At 52.2% G+C, this 19647-nt stretch overlaps 9 protein-coding genes across 9 annotated transcripts; 4 read left to right on the top strand and 5 right to left on the bottom strand.

The window, feature by feature from the left end:
• Nucleotides 1-784: 784 nt before the first annotated feature.
• On the bottom strand, nt 785-2098 carry AYO21_03084 (hypothetical protein; the record flags this gene model as incomplete). The annotated part of the gene is made up of 3 exons (XM_022653059.1): nt 785-941; nt 1000-1882; nt 1933-2098. The coding sequence occupies 3 exons, from the start codon at nt 2096-2098 to the stop codon at nt 785-787; spliced, it is 1206 nt and encodes a 401-aa protein (XP_022514753.1).
• A 345-nt stretch (nt 2099-2443) lies between these two features.
• Nucleotides 2444-3498, top strand: AYO21_03083 (hypothetical protein; the record flags this gene model as incomplete). Its single annotated transcript, XM_022653058.1, has 2 exons — nt 2444-2748; nt 2799-3498. The coding sequence occupies 2 exons, from the start codon at nt 2444-2446 to the stop codon at nt 3496-3498; spliced, it is 1005 nt and encodes a 334-aa protein (XP_022514752.1).
• Nucleotides 3499-3711: 213 nt separating this feature from the next.
• Nucleotides 3712-6423, bottom strand: AYO21_03082 (hypothetical protein; the record flags this gene model as incomplete). The annotated part of the gene is made up of 1 exon (XM_022653057.1): nt 3712-6423. One exon carries the CDS (start codon nt 6421-6423, stop codon nt 3712-3714), a length of 2712 nt encoding a protein of 903 aa, XP_022514751.1.
• A 282-nt stretch (nt 6424-6705) lies between these two features.
• AYO21_03081 (hypothetical protein) lies at nt 6706-8730 on the top strand (the record flags this gene model as incomplete). The annotated part of the gene is made up of 1 exon (XM_022653056.1): nt 6706-8730. One exon carries the CDS (start codon nt 6706-6708, stop codon nt 8728-8730), a length of 2025 nt encoding a protein of 674 aa, XP_022514750.1.
• A 72-nt stretch (nt 8731-8802) lies between these two features.
• AYO21_03080 (hypothetical protein) lies at nt 8803-9564 on the bottom strand (the record flags this gene model as incomplete). Its single annotated transcript, XM_022653055.1, has 1 exon — nt 8803-9564. One exon carries the CDS (start codon nt 9562-9564, stop codon nt 8803-8805), a length of 762 nt encoding a protein of 253 aa, XP_022514749.1.
• A 1066-nt stretch (nt 9565-10630) lies between these two features.
• AYO21_03079 (hypothetical protein) lies at nt 10631-11183 on the top strand (the record flags this gene model as incomplete). The annotated part of the gene is made up of 4 exons (XM_022653054.1): nt 10631-10643; nt 10706-10735; nt 10808-10912; nt 10966-11183. The coding sequence occupies 4 exons, from the start codon at nt 10631-10633 to the stop codon at nt 11181-11183; spliced, it is 366 nt and encodes a 121-aa protein (XP_022514748.1).
• Nucleotides 11184-11405: 222 nt separating this feature from the next.
• Nucleotides 11406-12559, bottom strand: AYO21_03078 (hypothetical protein; the record flags this gene model as incomplete). Its single annotated transcript, XM_022653053.1, has 2 exons — nt 11406-12364; nt 12415-12559. The coding sequence occupies 2 exons, from the start codon at nt 12557-12559 to the stop codon at nt 11406-11408; spliced, it is 1104 nt and encodes a 367-aa protein (XP_022514747.1).
• Nucleotides 12560-13227: 668 nt separating this feature from the next.
• AYO21_03077 (hypothetical protein) lies at nt 13228-16320 on the top strand (the record flags this gene model as incomplete). The annotated part of the gene is made up of 1 exon (XM_022653052.1): nt 13228-16320. One exon carries the CDS (start codon nt 13228-13230, stop codon nt 16318-16320), a length of 3093 nt encoding a protein of 1030 aa, XP_022514746.1.
• Nucleotides 16321-17468: 1148 nt separating this feature from the next.
• On the bottom strand, nt 17469-18688 carry AYO21_03076 (hypothetical protein; the record flags this gene model as incomplete). Its single annotated transcript, XM_022653051.1, has 2 exons — nt 17469-18185; nt 18242-18688. The coding sequence occupies 2 exons, from the start codon at nt 18686-18688 to the stop codon at nt 17469-17471; spliced, it is 1164 nt and encodes a 387-aa protein (XP_022514745.1).
• Between the last annotated feature and the right edge of the window lie 959 nt (nt 18689-19647).

Here is a 19647-nt window from a genome sequence, read left to right as displayed (position 1 = left end):
CATGATGGCCACAAATGTGACTGCCGAACCGGACCTTGAGCGGTGATCAGTGCATATTTGACGGAATAGCGGGACTTCCGTCGGCAGATACAATCACCACGGCGCAAGTATTGGAGAAGGCGAGAGTCTGTGAAGCCCTCTTTGATATCATACCCCGTATTCTTTCTGTTCCTCGACGCCACCCTGGGGAAGAGAGGGAGAGATTGGTGAGGAGGAAGAAGGTGTGTGGATGCTAGGGATTGGGGAGACTCTTCCCCACGGAGTCTTCCCGTACATGGCCGCACCGACATTGACTGTATTGGGTGCTTCGTGGCGTCCTAGGCACTGCCAAGCTCGCCCGGCGCTCAAGTAAGCACCCCCAATCGCCCTTGGTGGCACCTAGAGAAAAGCCCGAGTCGGACGCCCCCCCTCCAAGCTTCAACGCCACGGTTCTTAACTATTCCCATCCCAATGCTTATCTCCGCCACAATAACTTCAAGGCCACCACCGCCGGTGCGGAGGTTAGGGTCCTCCGTCCGCACGTTTATGCACAGCTCTCAAGGACAGGAACGATATGACAAGCGAAGGATCTCACCATGCATGCAAAAATGGTTGGGGAATCTAGACCAGCTAATACGTTCTTCCAGGGTACAGTACATGTTGCAGATCACCAGACCTAATATGCCTAGTACAAAAAGTGAAACCCAGGCCTCGGCACGTCTACAGCAATGGTGTCCCATATACAAATAGGTGTGGAATGCCCCAGTTATCTGGTTGCGTGATCCAAGATGACCCGACCTCTTGTTCACCCCATACCAACATATTTGAACCATAGCGGCCGACAGTCTTCTCGTTGCAGCCAAGGTTCCCCGCCGTAAAACTGGCCGGGTGTGCACCCACTGCACTTAGGTGAGTTGGGGCAATTGTAGAATGGGACATGGTTGTATCCGATATCCTTGAACCTGTTGTCTGTCAGTCTCCATTTCAGGTCTCATCTCGTGAAAGTTGGATCTGCCTTACCAGTGGATCTTGCTGGCGTCCTCGAAAAGGCCCAGTGCAATGCTGTGGACAGGTGCATCGCCCCATCTTTCATAAAAGAACCCACCTGTCCGGTCCAGGTGAGTGAAATAGTCTTCGTAGATTTGACTCCTCCAGAACGACAGGTCGGCGATTTCGAAATTGGACCAGAAGTGGCAGGTACTGTACCCATGTGCCTTGATGTTATTTTCTGGTCTGCGAGTGTTGTCCACCAGCCACGCCATGGCGTTGTTCTTGTGGAGATACTCTGGGTGGGCAGCCAGGAACTTGATGGTCTCTGGCCATAAGGATGGGATAGATTCCGGCGAGTCAAACAGATTGATATTAAACCCATAGGTCTTATTATGGTCCTGCATATAGCGGAAGACATCGTAGTCGACCTGGCAGAAGAACTTGACTTTCGGCTCCACGCGCCAATAGTATTGGGTATGTTCGAGGGCTGGATGGCGGTAGAACATGCCGCTGTTCCATCGACACATCTTGTGATATGAGATCATTCCGGCATACTGGACGTCGTTCTCTTTCAGAATCTCGGCTGACTCTTCATAAAGTTCCTGGCTGACCCAGGAAGGCATTTCCCAGTGCTCTTTCGGAATGACATGGTAGGCACACTTGGCCTTTGTGACAGCCTGTGTGGCTTCTTTGAATTCTTCGGTAAAAGGGACATCGTTGAAGAATGTCCACGGATAGTTGAACTTGGAGTTCCACGTCTCTTCGAGCTGCCTCATGGTCGGGAGAAGTTCATTGAGTTCTTCATTGCGGACGAGAGATAGGAGTGTGGCATTGATGCGCGCTGAGTTGAGGCTGTCGGGGGTATAGTCGTGTTCGGTGTGTCGCCAAAGTGGTTCGGGAGGCTCGCCGATTGCTGAGATGGATGTTAGCGTCGTCGCATTGATTCCGAGAGAGAATACACACGCTCTAGCAGAGGATCCTGCTCCCAGTTCTCAATCTTTTCGCCATTGCCAACCACGGTACCGGGCGGTTGAATAGTTTGGACCGGGCGCAGGTACTGATAAATGACGAAGAAGACCAGAACCACGGACAGCGCCCCTAGGAACCGCACGGGCTTTGCGACGGCCATGTTGAACAAAGGCTGTTAGCCATCAGCCATGATACAGAACTCGTACCGGACAAGCTGGAGAATGGCAGATAACAATCCTAAGGGGAGAAAAAGAAACAAATGTGATGGATGGGATGGATCGAATCGAATCTTTGAGTTGGCCTGTTTGCGCGGCCAGGTGGATCCACATCTACGCGAGGCTTTTACCCCGGCCTTGCCGCAGGCACAATGTCATTCTTGAATTCAGGCACGGCGAGACGGCAGGGAAAAAAGATCCCCGCCAACGGCCAGAAAATTTCCCATTTCCAAAGTGCTACAGTCAAGACAGAACACCAGCATAGCTTTCCCTTTGCACAACAGCGCACCATGGAGATCCTTCGTGAGCCACCCAAGGCCTCATCATTCGTGCCTCTCATAGAGCACCAGTCTGCGACGCCCGCTTCTTTCTACAATGGGCCGCCCGTCCTACACTACTACAGCGACCGCAGCAAACTGATCGTCCTAGAACACGAAGCCCGCTCCGTCCCAGCATTCGCGCCTCTGCTGCAACACTTAGGCTCCCAAGGGCAACCTCAGCAAACAGGAGCCAATGGCGCCGAGCCAAATGGGGATTCTGAAGCGAGGGGAAAGCAAAAAGTCGTCGAGAATGTGGATGTCTGGGTGACTTCAGAGTGAGTTGGACAACTGAGATCTTTGCGCAACATCAAACTGACATTGACAGTAAACTTTTCCTCTACTCCAATGATGCAAATGCAGGCCTCTCGATCCCATACCCCTCCATTTCTCTCCACGCAATCCAATCTCTGCCGCAACCCTCGCCCAGCGAACAGCAAGGTCTCTACATGCAGGTAGTTTCGTTCCCCTCGTCAGAGGTAGCTGCGCAAGACGAAGACGCAGAGCCCGACTCTATATCTGTCACGGTGATCCCGACCGCCTCTGCTCCACCACAAGTCGCCTCAACAGGCTCAGGGACGGCCGAGGATGGTCTTGAGGGAGAAGACAAGCCTGAACAGACGCCTGTTGTGGCCATGTTCAACGCCCTCTCCACTTGCTCTAATCTGCATCCCGACCCTGTGGGAGACGAGGAAGAGGGTGATGAAGGTGGAAGCCGTTTGTTTCGCGCGGGGCTGGCTTTCCCAGGCAGTACCGACGGCGGATTGCCACCAGCGATGCCGGGAAGCGGGGGGTGGATCACGGCAGAGAACATGCACGAATACTTCGACGAAGAGGGCAACTGGATTGGCGGTGACGATCAAGAGGAGGCAGACGAGGAACGCGGTGACCAAGACGGACCAGGGGCCGACGAACCTTTGGGCCCTGGAGCTGGCACTGTTCGGCCGAGGCAAGACACCGAGCAAGGCAATGGTGATACATCCGGCGCAAAAGATGCAGAGGAAACGAAGTGGCGGAGAACATCATGAAACCCATTTCCGGCTGTGGCCGCTAAGGGGAATGAGGGATGGACAATGAGCAAATATTCGTATGGATACGAAGCGGTTGTAAGAATAAGGGCAAGAAAAGGAAAAAAAGTAATATTCAGAGCAGTCCTGGATAGCAGAGCCGATGAAATACCCCTAGGGCTTCTGTAGTTGCTCGACGGTTCAAGTTCGACCAATTTCGGATATGAAGCCCGTTCAAAAACCGAACCTTCTGCTAACAGGAAAGACCCCTTCCAACGAGTCGGCTAACAGTTCAAAGTTCTCGCCCACTTCCCATCCCTGCTGGACGTGTTCCTGTCTGTGTGCCTGTGTTGAGGTCGACGTCGAACTCCTAGCCACGGCTCTCAAGCCCGCGATCAAGAATTTGACCTGTTTCTTGAACGCTTCTCTCACCTTGATGATCTCTTCGATGAGAGATGTGTCTTGTTCAAGGACGAACGTCGAGTAGCCCTCTCCCATGCTAGCATCGTCGTCGTCCGAGGAGGAATACTCCTCGTCATGTCTCTTTCCTCGACGTCTTCTCTGACTGCGCGCAGAGATAAAGCTGCTCGCCTCGAAATCCCCATGCACGTCTCCGGAAGCCGGTCGCACCTCAGTATTGGTTGACGGTGAGGTCACAAGATCGGTGAATCGTATGCATAGGTCGAGGATTATAACAAGTGCATCACGTAGAGGTTTGATTCGTTTGCTGCTCAGGCATGCATGTTCCAACACGGTAATATAGTGGGTGTGTATCGCTATCATATCGTCAAGACTCCTGGTCGAGGAGCAATACAGGCGTTCGCGCATGATCATGGTAAAAGGCAGGACTGTGCAGCTTGTAAGATGGCTATAGAGGGTAGTAGTAAAATGAGACAGTTGCCAGCACACCATTCGCGCAAGCCTGTGTTCGCTGAGGTCCTCAAAGGGCAAAGGCATGTGTTGAACGTGAAAGTACGCTCGACTCTCAAGCAAGGATTTGGCGCGTCGGACTTGATTTAACATCAGAGCCACACGTTGATAGGAGACTGTGGAAGTCTGGGGGATGATATTAGCAATCGGCCAGCTGACGTGATATGAAACGGACACAGCAGCGAGGATCTTGACAGAGCGGCGTCGATTTTCCATGCTTCGAGAAGAGGTATATTCCGCCTGGACTGTGATTGCATCAACGTCGACACATTCAGAGGACTGAAATGCTTCCGCCAGGAGATCTGAGAGAAGAAAGCGGTCGTTCCACATTTCTAAGCAACGATCTATCTGGTCGAACATCTTGCTTTCAATGCTATCAAGGAGGACACCGTCTTTCGCAAGATAGAGATAGTCAAGTGCGTCGAGAAATCTGGTTAGGCCACAGCTGGTCTCTAGGCTGTTCCTGAGAGCGGTGGTGAAAGTGTCGAGTAGGGCACTGAGATGACGCCCGAGGATCATTTCGAACGTTGCCGAAAAGGGCAATGGTGATCTTGTTACCAGATGTGCTGTCTCCATTGCCGCAGCCGCGATTCCGAAAGGACCGTTGCCGTTGTTTGGGGCGGCTCGTCCAAGATGATCTAGGAAGGCAGCAGTTTTGCCGATTGTGAAGATCTTTTCAGCAAACTTCTGCAGGAATATTGGGATCAACCGGTCTTCCATAGCAGCCAGGGTGAACCAATCGTGCCACAAGGTGCTCGGCATTCGCGGTTTCCTGTTGTTCTCGGAGACAAAGAATGGGTTTGTGGACTCGATCTTGCCGGTGAGCAGCCATAAATCGATAGGTTTCGAGTAGAGCGAGAGGGAAGACAGGAAAAGATGGAGGTAAGTCTCCACTTCGACAGCGTTTGAGCAGCTGTGTGCTGTGTCCAAATGACTATAGATGGTGTTGAGTGCGGCTATCTGGTCATTCGAAGTGAAATAAGGCACAATGGTGCTCACAGCCTTCAACGATTGACTTGTCTCCTCGACTTTCTGTAACGTCCGAAGCAGAGTGATCACACCTGCTGGCGAAGATTGGTGTAGGATGGCACCTTGTTCCTTGGATATGGCAAATTCGAAAGTGGTCATGATCCTGCTGATTGCGCTCTGGATAAATTGCATGACGACCGAATCCTGCGGTATGCGCAGCCATTGGCGAACAAAATCAATGTTGGAGCCGAGCCGAGCTGCCTCCTCTAGCAAGGACCTCGAAGTTGTCCTTCCTAGATGAGCCAAACAGTATCGTGCATTGGGCCGAATACCGTGATCGGTAATAGTGAAAAGGGAGGTCGGAATTCCTGTGAGCATAAAAAGAACTTCCCGCACAGCTTGGGTCTCTGTCACTGTCACAACAGGTCCAGATCTGCGCCAAAATTGTGCAGCTTCTAATTTCGCTGGCTCTTGGGCCACAGACGTTTCCAACACTCTCTCTCCAATCGTGTAGTCTGTGGCCTCGTGCTTGGACTTGACTGATGAAGCTGGTGAGCTCGGAAGGGGAGCTTCATCCTCATCAGAGCTGGAATCAGAATACTTCGGGACCCTCCATATCTCATCCCGGCGATCGATCGGATCTTCCGCGTCAATCTCCTCCCACGTCAATGGGAGAGGGATCTCTGAACGAGGCCTCAACTTCTCAAGGTTCTCGACCCGACTATGGTGGACAGGGTGGTGAGAAAGATGGAGCAGAAAATCTAGAACATCGGGCAACCACTTTTTGTCATTGTGGTCTTTCTTCAGCTCCTCACGTCGTGCGAAAAGCTCTGCAGCCACATCATCGAGGTTGTAGACTTGGAGCTTTTCTTCTAATCCGGTAAGCTTCTCATCGACTGCAAATTGATTCGTCCGGCCATAGTTGTGGTGCTTGATGGTGCGGATGAAATCGTCTTTGTATCTGTGTACATCGTTTATTGCGGATGGAAGCGGGAAGGAGAACAAAAGCTCTTCCATCCAGGTGTTTATGGTGGTCGTAGAAGCCATGTTAGCTCCCTTGGTGTATGCAGATGGGTTAGCATCATATGCTTGACATCAACAAGACAGAATTGCGGGCTGATAGCGAGGATCGAGAGTGTTTAAAGAGGGACACGGTAAGAAGTCAACGAAGCGCGTCTTGGGCGGTCGTTTCGTGGATTGTATATACGGCAAAACTTCGGGCCGCACGTCGCAGTTTGGAGACGCAGCTGCTAATATGTTTGCGATTCCAATTGAACTTACATCATTCCATGCTCAGAGACAAAGACTGCTCAAATAACTGAGCACACCATGAAAGGACCCCGTGGGGTCTATGCTGGTCAGCAGATTGAGGCCTTCCTGGACAACTTCTTCTTCTGCCCATCTTGTACAACCTGGCGGACAACCAGGCCTTCACGATGGACAGCTCCCTCAGCCGGCACCGGGAGCAGAAACAGCAGGCGTCGGCATGCTTCAACGTCCACCACCACCCTGGTTTCTACTACTGCCGTGAACGCGACAAAGCCCGTCCCCGCGCGGTATAAACCTCTCTACGAGTCGCTCCTCAATGTACGAAAAAAAGCAGCCGCTCAGATCAACCTCAGTCGACTACAGCTTGCCCTTCAAGGACTCGAGTCCGAAACCCCAGTGACCAGGGTGGCTATTTTGGGACTGAACGTACAAGATACCGCAAGCAGGGTGGTCAGATTACTGCTTGCGGACGCATTGGAAGACGAAGCGAGCTGGGAGAGGGAGTTGATCAAGAGTGCCAATAACACAGACTTCAGTCGAGGCGTGTTGATACGTTATGGACGAGCACCGAATCCAAGTCTTCCTCGGCCGAAGATGAGCATCCCAGTACTGCACGTCCCATCGAACGTACTCGAGAGAAACAATATGGAGATACTCTTGTCAAGCATCAGTGGACCCCGCAATGGTGAGCTGTTGCAAGGAGCGCAAACAGTTACCTCAGATGCATTCCTGTCACCTTCAATTGGAACTCCAACCGCCGCGAGTGGAAGACAGACGACTATCAGCCAACCAGTACATAGCTCTCTGCTGGTTACGAAAGACCTGGATGGGCTCATGTTGGCGGCAGAGTTATTGGCGTCGACCAATTTCACAGCTCGGGAAGACCGAGAATCTGTGAGTTTGGTAGTTGACCTGAAAGGATTCCAAGCAAAAAGCCAATCCCAGGTCTTGGTCGTGGACGCAGCAAAAGCAGAGGATGGCCTGGCAGCAATCCGAAGATCTGTAGGGGAAGCTACAGAATACGAACACAAATGGGTCGACTCAGGCATGCCAACATTGTCCAACTGGCTTTCACTGACTTCAGCTGCAAGATCCGAAAGACCCATTCCGGCACCTGTGAAGGCCTTGATTTCTTCTCTACTGACAACTGCCATGACCAACTTGCAACTTCAAGCTTCATTAGAAGCTCAATCGAACGCAGCTCGGCGATTGAGCCCAGCAACAAAAGCCAACCTCGAGGAAGCCATCGAGGGATTTTCTCGTAACGCCCACCAGGAGCTCCAATCTGGGCTCGCATCAGCTTGGAGTTCCCACAACTGGCGCAAGTTGGCTTGGTACAAGCTGTTCTGGCGTGTGGATGATGTTGGTCTGATCATCACTGACCTTGTCTCAAATGCCTGGCTTCCTCGCACTGAGCGCGCAGTCTATGAAATATCTGGTAGGCTGTCTCAGGCGGGTATCTCGCCAACAGACGCCTTGCCTCCACTGCCTCAGGAAGGAAAATCGACAATGGAGGCGGACCAAAATAAACAGACAGAGCCCAACCCCGTACTGCAGGCGCAAGCTAGCATTGCGACTGACCCTCCTATGAGGACAGTCCTGATAAATCCCAAGGGAACCGCTGAAGTCGAGATGGTCCCTGTCCCCCAACCTATACCTTTGTCTTCATCGATCTCCAGTACCCGTTCTGAGCAAATGCAACGGGCAATTGCGGATCTCACCAGCACTGCTCAACAGATTGTGCTCAAAACCCTTTCAATCACGGGTCTGACCGGCGGGCTCTCGGCTCTGACCTACCTTTCCATCACACCTGGCAGCATGTACGAAGCTGGTACGATAGCAGCGCTGGGTACTGCTTACGCGTTGTGGCGTATGCAAGGAGACTGGTTCAAGGCTACGAAGGCATTGGAGCATAACTTGTACGACGAAGGCAGGACTGTTATTCAGAGGATTGTGGGCAGGATGGAGGAGCTAGTTGATGCTGCCAATCGAGTCGTGGAGGATGAGGTCGAATTGCAGAGTCGGAAAGAGGTTGAAGATGCTGTGACGAGAGCCAAGGAAGAATTAGATCGACTTGAAAAATGATCGGTCAAGTTGCAACTGGCGATACTGTTGCACTAAGGTTGATAAGTAATCGAAAGCTCATGTACCACCAAGTTAGGTTATCTCGATCGCGCCATCCGGGACACCTCGTCGGCTTCTTAACCTTCGTGCCCAGAACTGCATCATGGGTAGAGCCTCGTCTCGATTTCTAGGCAGCGAATCGTCTGCCTTCTTCCACTGATTATAAGTGACAAACTCATAGGTGGACTTGATGCGGTTTAGTGGGCTGGAGCCAACCGATGCAAGTGGTGATTTAGAACCTGAAAGGATCAAAACCGGTGTTTTGTTCTGAGACTTGCTGCCTGTGAGAGGTGCAGATAGCGGCAGAGCTCCCCCAACTGATATAACCCCTCCCAATGAGGGTAGAGAAGATAGTGATGGGTGTAGAGGGACCGTTAGAGCGACTGAACCTCCCTGTCCAAAGCCAAAGAGGTGGATGTGGTCTGGTCGGTACTTGAACTTGTTGATCAGGACTTTCGAAATAACTTCCTCAGCCACTAGATCCACGGACTTGGTCAAAGGTGAGTCCGGATCAAGTTCACCCGTGGCGGTGTCGATGTGAAGGTCCTCAGACCACTGATCCCCAGGTCCCAGGGGGAATGGTAATGGAAAAGGTGGGTTGAGCGTGATGGCCAAAGCGTCAGGGAGTTGCAGCGCACGAGAGAAGGACGAGAAGTTGGCTGAGGTGTCACCTAAGCCTGGGAGGAAGATGACCACATTCGTTGGCTTGTTGTCTGGTGGAAGATGGAGGATCGGTTTGAGAACGTTTGGCAAGTCGCTGGCGGTTGGAGCGGCCCCCAGATGCTGGTGAGGCATTGTGGCGCAGGGATCGAGGGATGGTCTGGACAGAAACAAGGTTTTTTGCGATATACACACGTGTCTTTGCTGATCCTCCAACCCTTCTATTTGTGCTGGAGTAGGGGTAGATCTGGTACTGGACAAATTGACCGGTACGTTTTGCGGTTGCAGATCCAGCTTGCTAGGAATCGTCGAGCATGACGTTCTGTGTCTGGGCGCATGCTGGGCTGTGAAGGTTGTCAGGGTCCGAGACAAGCTTTGGCGTTAGACTTGGCTCCAGCAGTCAAGCAATGCTCGCGAGCTCTTTTTTGTGCTTGGCGCTCGGCTCCCAGGTTTCCCTGGGCCCTGCATCGGGTTTACACCCCTCAGTGAAAACTTGAAGCAGCCCGCATCCTTCCGCGTTCCAAGGGAGCTGAGGTGGCTGACATGCGAAACCCGTCACTGCACAGAGCGCGCCTAATAGTAACATATTTGGTCCGAGAACATTGGTGAAAGAATTGCCCGGTGAAGCAAACAAGGCCCTGAAAATGGCGGGAACAAGCGAGCTGAACAGATGTGGGGTGGCGGACCTGCATTGGCTCCAGCATCACTGATGCATAGCTCGGATCAGTGATAGAACGGTGAAGAGAGACACTGTGATGCACAGCCACTGTTGGCCAGCTGAAATCTTGTTTCGGGAACCCAGCACCGGCTCGAGCAGTGTTTGCAGGGGACATTAGGAGGGACTTTGAGCTGCTGAGCAACGCTCACATGTTGACGCAATGCTCGTAGAAGGTGAAACAGAAGAAACATCAAGCTAAATGGCTGGCCGCTGCTGTGACCGAGGTGGGGTCATATCTACGCAATCCCAATGGCGAACTACCAGCGAGAGGGATGCATCGAGGGGCAAGTGCGTGTTCTGATTTCACTCAAGCCCCTGGGGCGGTGACAAGACAGCCGCTTCTGAAAACCTATATATCTCCCCACCTGTCCTCTGCTTCTTCTTTGTTTGTTGACATACTCAAGACTCTCAAACTCATCCGACCCTTTTCATCTGACTCTTAAACCACAAGCAACTCTATCAGAATTAGCACTTCGAATCAAGATGTTTGGTTGGGGTAAGTAAACCTGACCGTCTCTTCAATGCCCCTCCATCCCATGCTGACTGGACTTATCCTAGACGAAAGCCGTGACGCTCATCAGCAAGTCTGTAAGTAACCTCGAACGCTTGCACCGGTAGCGATGGGTCAGTGTTACCTACATGAGTCTAACAAGAAGTCAGATAACGGGGACGAAAGACATGAGGCCAAATTCTCTCATGAACTCATTGGTGGCGCAGCCGCCTTTGAGGGCATGAAGCTCTACGAGGACCGCCAACGCAGAGAAGGTATGGGAGTCTTTCAAAACTCGCAACTTATGTGCATCGCTGACACCTTTTAGGCAAGACGGTCAACCACGGCTTTGCCAAAGAACTCCTTGCCGGCTTCGTTGGAGCCGAAGTCGACAAACTCGCTGAGACAAAGGGCTTGGACGAATATGACAAGATCAGAGCAAGAGAACATGCTAAGAAGAGTGCCGAGCACATGTATGACAAGCACTATGGGGACATGGATCAATATGACCCCAATCAACGTGACCAGCCAAACTTCAACTACTGAAGCTGTCAAGACATATGACGGGATCTTGTCACGGGGACACGCGAGAATATAGTCCAAGCTCTCCGAATATAGTGACAGATGATTGAAATGGTTGACCATTGAATGAAAGAAAATAAAATGATCCCATATCAAGACCTGGTCTGGTTCCGAGCAGAATGGGTATCCAATTTGGTTTTGTTGCGTAAATCATCAAGAAGAGGACCACTCTAGGTCCTTGCGTGCTCATAGTTCGTCATCCTCGCTCGCAGTTTCCTCGTCATCGTCGTTGTCATCGTTGCCATCACCACTGTCGCTTTGTTCTGCAGCCTGGGTGGTTTGAGCTTGGGCCTGAGCTTTAGTCTGCCCGTTACCTTGCGTCATGCTTTGTCCTTGGTCATGTTCTGGATCTATTGCTCGAGTTCTTGGTTGATCCGAATATGTTGCCGGGGCATCCAAGTTGTCTTCATCGGTATCCTCGTCACGCTCTGAGGGTGTTGGGGTCGAGTCACCAGAACTTGGTGATCCGGCTTCTTTCCCGATATTAGTGGCAGGTTCCGCGCCAGTGGTCTCGAAGCCATCACTCTCATCATCGTCGTCCACGACGTCCTCAGCTGGTCTCTTACGACGTCGAGTTGCACCGACTGCTTCATCCCCAATGACAGCTTGCAGCTCCTTCAACTTTTTCTTGTCCGTCTTTGCAGTGGACAAGATCCGTTGCATATTCCTGATTTTGAGCTTCTTTTCGTTGAGGAGCAGTGCAAATTTAGATAGCATCTGCTGTTCGTGCTCAGCTTTGGCTTCGACCAATTCGTCAATTTGTCTCTGGAGGCTTGCCACCACCTCATCTTTTGTCTTGACCTGCGCTTTCAGACTTGTGACATCTTCTTGCAACTCATCCCGCTTCTCAGCCGCCTGCGATGCCCAGCCAAAGAGGTCCACATCGTCGGTGTCTTCCGTTTGAGGTAGTTCAATAGCCCCAAGGCGCTGTGTGATCTCTTCGATTCTATTGTTGATGGTGATTGATAAGACGGCTTTAGGATCCTTGCCCGCTACTGAACACGTCACCTCGAGATTGCTCTTACGCTGTATGCTGGCTGAGGTTTTGGTGTCTGTGCCGAGAATGGAAGAGATGATTTTTGCCCAGTCGTCGTCATTTCCCTCATAATTCTTCGCGCGCAATTTCTTGAGGCTGCGCTGCCTGACTGCATGAATTTCAGCACAAGAGCAGTTTCGCTGGAACTTGTTACCTCACCTTTACCGGCATAGGCTGCTTCGCCGTCGGTTGCGAGGAGGTCGAGATCCAGATCATGCCCGCCTTCCTTTTGTGACACATTGATCAATATTGGACTGCTGCTTTTGTCGGCTTGGATGAGCCGAATAACCCACGTCGACGCCATGACCATATGAAAGTTAGCCGCTGCATTACTTTGGACGATCAGCCCACCGCCATGCAAGGCTGCAGATTCCAGACCCCAGAGTAGCACTCAAGCAGCGTAGTCCAGCTTGTCCAGCTAGCTTTGGTGCTGAGCAGTGACCAGTCCGGGGCGGAATCACGTAACGCCATCTGGGTGGGGCAAAGCACGGAACGCGTCAAGCGCGACTCTGATTGGCCGGTTTCGTGTCCCTGCCTTCCCATTTCCCAGCTTTTCTGGCTGCTACTGCTTGTCCGCGCCGAAACTCCACCTTTGCCCATCGTAAGAAGCCAAATCCTCCGACAACCAACCTTCCAGCCTCCCCTACCGGCAGACCTCAGCCCGACCTCGAAAAAGTCCTCAACTTACAGAACTCGAAACTCTCACCGTTCCTCGGACCACACAAAGGTCGCTCCTCCCTCGACTGCCCCCGATCGGTGGTATATTCCCTCGACGGGGAGCGATAAACACGCTCTAGAGCTCGATCAACCACGCAGTTTGAACATCTTTTCTTCATGACGTTACGATTTCTCACGAATACCACGACCCCCCGTTCATGCTATTACTGGCACCAGATTTTCTCTACGTTTTTTTGCGACCTTAATACCTCCTCCTAAACACTTTACACTACATTCAAGAACAAAGCGAGAGCCATGGAACCACTTACTTTGAAGCAACGTACTCCGGTTGAGAGCCCTGATGTGGAAAACTGGGACGATGACGACTTTGAAAACCTGGAAGATGTCCACTTCCGTACTGCCTCAACCGCAACGTCGGTCGTATCCCATCCTCAAACACACCGTCGAGATTCGGTGTCGTCGCGCCTGTCTATGCGATCCGAGTCGAATCAGGGAGACGAAAACTGGGACGTATTGGTTGATGAACAGGCCTCGATCAAGGACGCTGTAGCACTCGCGAAAAGCAAAGGAATACCATTACCCGCCAATATACCGCGCTCTGCACTGGAAGGTGGCACTATACGACGACTGAAGGGCAAAGAGATCAAGAAGGCAATTGCGGACGACTGGTCGGAAGACCTTGACCTACCTGGCACCGACATGCCTCTGAAGCTCGCCAAACACGATGATCGTGATTTGTCCGAGAGTCTACGACAGATTAGTGCGGCTTTTAGAACTTCGCCAAAAACCCCAGAAACGAAAGACATGTTTGATCAAACCATTCGATCGCCAAAGTCTCGCTCAGCAGCAATGCCCATCACACTGGACGCCTTTCGAGACACGGATGAGGATGCTGGTTTTGGGGATGTTCCCACCATCAAGGTCGCAAAGCATAGGTCACCACAGAAGCCTCTTCTCTTCCGGCAGCCCCCTACACCAGTGAAGCCTGAAACCGAAAACATCGAAGACGACCTCGAGTTGCCCTCTGATGGGCAGCTGCGCCTGTCAACGAGGAAGCCTCCCCCGTCAACCCCACAACAGACAGATGATTTCGACCTTGAATGGGCCGAGGGGAGCTTGGGTACAAGGAACGCTGGCACCAGAAGAGGAGGCCGATCAGCACGCAGCTCGTCTGCGTCAGCTCTGAGCCCCAGTGTCTCGAGTGCTTTCACAGCAGAAAGCGAAGATGAGGGCCTTGAGGGCCTCGTCTTGCCTGACGGCCCCATCCAATTCGAGGACAAGCTTAAACGGCGCCAGCATGATCATCCACATGAGCCGCCTCGAAGTGTCCCAGACCACAAAGACAATTCCAAGACGGCTGCCGGAAAGGACGACTTCTTCTCAGGTCTCGAAATTGGAGATGGAGAGGTTTTTGACGCCGCAAAGTTGACACTAAATCGTAATGTCAAGCACAAGAGTGCGCGGCCTGCTAGTCCTTCTAAGAGGACGACAACTACGCTCAATTTCACCAGTACTAAAAGTCAGGGAACCATCTCGCGGCTCCCTAGATTTCAACCAACTCACGACAGACATGAACGTGCTCGGTCCAATTTGGAACCTGTCTCGGAAACTGGCGTCGCGATATCATCATATCAACGGGCAAATTCACGACTTGGTCATCATGCAAGCCATTCATCTGTTTCATCCATACCTGCCCCTGCGCCTCCCTCTACGCCTTCCACCCCAAGTCGACGGCTTCTCCGCGGAACGGAATCTCGTCCTGACCTCCGCTACGAACCGCCAACAACCACAAACGCACAGCTCCTCCGTGCAAAAAGGTCTATGCCTGTTATGCGAGGCTTAACGTCGCCGACCAAGTCTTCACCCTACGTCAGGCCTCCTTCAAGACAGGAAACCGGAAGTCGTTTGAACATAGCATCACGTCCCAAGACGCCCACGGATCGAGCAGAGTCTCGTGCTGGAGAATCTAGGAAAGGCGCGGTACCTTTTCTGCCTGCAGGAGCATCCGCCGGACAGTCTCAGCATGTTAGTATCAAAAGCCATTACCGTGGCCAAGGGTCCGATGGCTCTGGCGACAGTATGACTGCTGCTCAAAGGTCTTTGTCACGACTAGCTGGACTCGGCAGACCCGAGACGCCTGGCCGAGGTTTAGACTCTGCGCGTGGGCGAAGCAATCTCACGCCTGTCGAGTTGGCCGCACAGGCAAAGAAATCAATCACCAAACCTACAAGGCGTCGCAATTATGGTGATGGGACGGAATTGGAAATCTTTGATGATCTACCTACCTCGGCTACCATTGAATCAAAATTTACAAAGGCGCCTGTGGGCCGTGGTGCTCCGCGAAGCCTTCGAAGCAAACTGGGATTGTCACATCTCAACCCCTCTACATCCTCCCTCACCAGCACCAGACGCGGCAGTGACACGCCGGTGCCTGCAACACCGCTCTCACCTGCACCTAGGAGTGATTTTCCAACTACAGCGCTCAATACGACCAATGTTCCTCGCTTCGCCCGCGATACGGCCGCTTCGCGCAATGCCCGCGAGCAGCGCCAGATCTCCAACACTTTTCAAAATATGCGCGGTGAACCATTGCAACCAATATCGACGAATTGGAAGTCAAACACATCAACCATCCGTTCTAGCAATCAAGGAAGTTTGAGGAAAAAGAGAGGCGAAAAGGTCCAACTGAAGCCACACCTCATCAAGCCCATGGGCAGTGACCTGAATCGAGCAAAGACAGAGAAAGGCATGAACTATAACCCGCTGTTGTTTAGGTGGGAAGGTAACGAAAATGACCTGGCGCCTTTCGACGTCCCAGACTTCCACCCTCGGGGTGGCAGCCCTAATATTCAAGGTCGCGGAAGCCCAAGTACGAAAGCCCAAGTTGCGCTGATCTCAAATGTGGGGTCTGGTGTCACGGGCGTCCAAGTTGTGGGAGGCATGGTGTTTGACCCATCACAAATGCGGTGGCTCAAGATCGCCGAGAATCCAGATGGAAGCGTGTCGAGTCTTCGAGGCGGTAGTGTGCAGGTCGAAGAGGAAGAAGATGTCTTCGCCGGACTCGAAGACCTGAAAGAAGAGGATGAGGTACGGAGTCGAAGCGGCACACTTCAAAACATGTCAAACATCGAGCATTCCAGGGATTCGTTCGGTGACGGAGAAGCCGGCCACAGCAGCGGTGACGAATGGGGAATTGGTGTCAGCGAAGAGTTTGACGTGGGTCCTGAGTTTGTGAGACGACAGAGAAGCGAAGAGGAGAGATGGCGGCGGAAAGTGGAAAAGTGGCTAAGAAAGGGATTGGAAGAGGAAGAGGAAGAGGGACCGGACGGACGAGGAGGATGGAGGTGGGCTATTCGTGATCTGGTGATGGAGCAAGGTGAAGCTTAGGAGAGGTGTGTGTGGTACGGAGTCGTCAACTGCGGACAAGTTGTACAGTATATGGGGAAAAGTACTAACGATACGTGGCGGGTGAGGCTGCCGTGCATTCTTCGAGAGTGAGGGCACAAGAAGTCACAGTCAAAGTATACCTTTTATCAATCTGTCCTTTTTGGATTTGGTACTGCGTATACCCGGCGGCTTGAGCGTGGTCTTGTAAGTTTTCGCCGGAGAGCACCGAACACCACTCGTGTCATGACCTCAGACGATGGCGGCACCCCTTTACTAGGTATGTGGCCAGCATGGTCGACTCTAAGGATGGGAGTCATATCGTAGTGGCCCACGCAGGTAGTTGCTTGTGTTGGCTGGTTACAGTCAGTAGTGAGTGGTGTTGTTGGAAAACTCACCAAGGTAAGGAAGGTAACAAGGGTATCTTCAGAAGGTATGTATGTATGTAGAAGGGAAACACCTTCGTAAAAGACAAGACCTATTTAGGCACGTAGACTTTTTGGCGTTGTTGGGTTGGTGGTTGGGACGGTGGTCAGTGCAGATGGCCGGCACCGGCACCGGCACCAGCATTAACGTTACAGCATGGTACGGTGAGTCACCTTTTCCATTTCCGCTTCTGCCTGCGAGTGAAGAAGGCCAGGAAAGACTGGACCGGGAAATGAAGGCGGGACAGGGAGAAAGAAAAAAGGGAAAAGGGAAAAAAGAGTCTCATTATCATGCATGATAGGTACTCGTTAGGTCCATATTTCGTGTCTTGAAAATCCCAGTAGAAACTACAGTTAGGACCAGGCTGTGCCTCCTTTTGTTGCTCTGCTTGGCTCGGCCCCCAAACTCAGCACAACTCAACTCACCTCAAGCCCCTTTTCCGACGACTCCTTCGTAGCGAGTGCCATAACTATCCTCCCTCTCCATGTGTGTCCGTGTGTTGGTCTCCGTGTCCGTGTCCGTGTGTGTGCGCGTCTGTGTGCGTGCGTCTTCAAGAAACAAGTAAAAGTAAATTCTATATAAAGCGCTCAAAAATCAAGCTCCGAAGCGAATGTGTTTTGTACAAATATTGCCAGAATGACCTCGTTCATGTCGTAACAATCTTTGGATTTCCGAATCACAGCCAGCGGACTGATAAGTCAAATACAAATTGGATAGTGGCTTCCTCAGTATAGTGTGCCTGGACTGACGACACCGTTTCCGATGGAAAGCTCGACGGCGTACATGGCTCGCACACGTGCTGTCCCGTCGCCGGCGAACCACCCCATATTCACGTCACCGTGGAAGACGGCCAGTTTGCCATCCTTGGTGATATCAATGCCCCCAGGGATGTAGACGTTCGCGGCCGTGCCTCCGGTCGCCAGGAATGGGTTTGCCTGCTTTGTGTAAGGCCCGTAGACACTGTTGCTGGTTGCGTATCTGATGTTGTAGGGAGCAGTCGTGAAACATCTGGAGCTGTACAGGAGAATGTAGGTCCCGGACGAAGCATCATAGGTCAACGAGGGCGCTTCAATATTAGGCCCATCATCAGGATCGTTCAGTAAAACAGTGGTGGCACCACCAATGAAAGTATACCCGTCATCCGGGTTGACCTCTTGCAGATTAAGAGGTGTAGGCGCGATTGGATTGACAGAGTTTGAACACGCGCCACCGTTGCCGATCGAGTTGCCGTCCACCTTATAGATGACATATTGCCGGTGAGTCGTAGGGTCGTTGAAACCGTCCGCGTCAATGGCCCCGCCGGCTGTCAGATCACAGAATAGTGGCGTCTGGACAGGCGTGAACGGCCCTTCTGGGTTTGGAGCTGTTGCTGCTGCAACACAGTGCTTTGCCGGAGACTCGGCCATTGTTACCGAATAGTAGAGCACAAAGTTCCCATTGTCCTGTAAGCGGGTGTCAGAAGGCTTTCATCCCCCACAGCAGCAGATCACATCCTCACCAACTGAGTCACGTCAGGAGCCCAGACATGCGGCGGCGAGGCTGCCCATGAAGGGAGATTTGGCAAGGCATCGTAACCTGAATGAACGGTCCAGCTAGAGAAGTCTGGAGAAGTAGCGATCAAGACATTAATCCCGGCAGGATTCCCATTGACTCCAGCATAGGCAATATAGCTTCCATCGTCCAATTGAACCACCGAAGGGTCTTGAAAGTTTGTGCCAATGACGGGACCGCTTGCTTGACGCTTATGCTGTGGAGTTGCCAGAGACCACGCCAGGCAGGCAAAGAAAATGAACGACGTGAGAAACATTATAAACCAACCCAAGAAACGACGGCGGACAACAGTAGCAAGAGCTTGAGGAGCAGAAAGGTCGGACTCGTCGAGCCATTTGTTCTTTCTAGGGCCGGACAACAGTGAGCTGCGCTCAGCAGGGCTGGTATCCGCCATGTTTCTCGGCTCACTGGCAGCTCCCGTTCAGTCGCTCTGACTAGTGTTAGAGGAGGGTGCATGCTGCAGGCAAGTGGCGCTCTTTTTGAAGTCAGCTCCAGGAATGTGCGCCATTCAGAATGCAAAGCATGCCATACAAGCTATGTCGGATTGGAGCCATGGCGCATTCGACGCCGCCTCTGTCGCCATCCACAACAAAAGGTTTGAAACAAAGAGAGAGTAGCGCGAAGAAACAAGCATCTGAATGCTGCATGCCATTGCCAGGACGATCGAAGGAGCAAGTGCCAATTGCGGCTGGATGGTCCGGTGGTCCAGGCCCTAGGCATGAGGGTCAGACGAATTGGGAGTGTTGGCCATGGCGTATGTGGACGACCTTGGATAGGATCGGCGTGCTGTTGCGGTTTGGGGCTAAATGGGTCCAGGTACAGGTTTGTCGACTCTCGGGAACATCCAGAACATGACATGTGGTTGAAAAGGAATCGATTGCAGAAATTCTGAGTACAAGTGAGAGGGGCGCAGGCAAAGGGCGGGAGAGAGGGGTCGGCAGTCGGTGCACACTCCCCTTTTCTCGTGTTCGTATAACCTCAACTCACCCACTGAATGGGAACTTTATTGGCCACCAATTCGCTGTCTCACCTCACAGCACAATTCTTCTCTGGCTTCTGGCCTTGTCTGCTCGTACCCATATGGTTGATCCTCCCCGTATCTGACCTAGGCTATCTAATCTTGTCCACGGCACCTGCAGCGCATGGCCCGTCTTACTCAACTAAGCTGAAGCATGGAGCGAAAGATTCTTCGCTTGGATCTGACTGCTCGTATCAGATGTTTGGCCCTGTTCCTACAGAATCCTGCTAATTAGGTAACTGCCACCAATAGCAGACGAACCAGCCCTCAGCACTCCGCACTCCTAGAATCCCATATCTCTTTCGCCTCGCTGCACCATCAGCTCCGAAGCCAAT

This window comes from Fonsecaea monophora (assembly GCF_001642475.1).
Source record: "Fonsecaea monophora strain CBS 269.37 chromosome Unknown Scaff14, whole genome shotgun sequence".
NCBI classification, from domain to species: domain Eukaryota; kingdom Fungi; phylum Ascomycota; class Eurotiomycetes; order Chaetothyriales; family Herpotrichiellaceae; genus Fonsecaea; species Fonsecaea monophora.
Note: the sequence above shows the minus strand (reverse complement) of the source record. Positions and strands in the feature narration are given on the sequence as shown.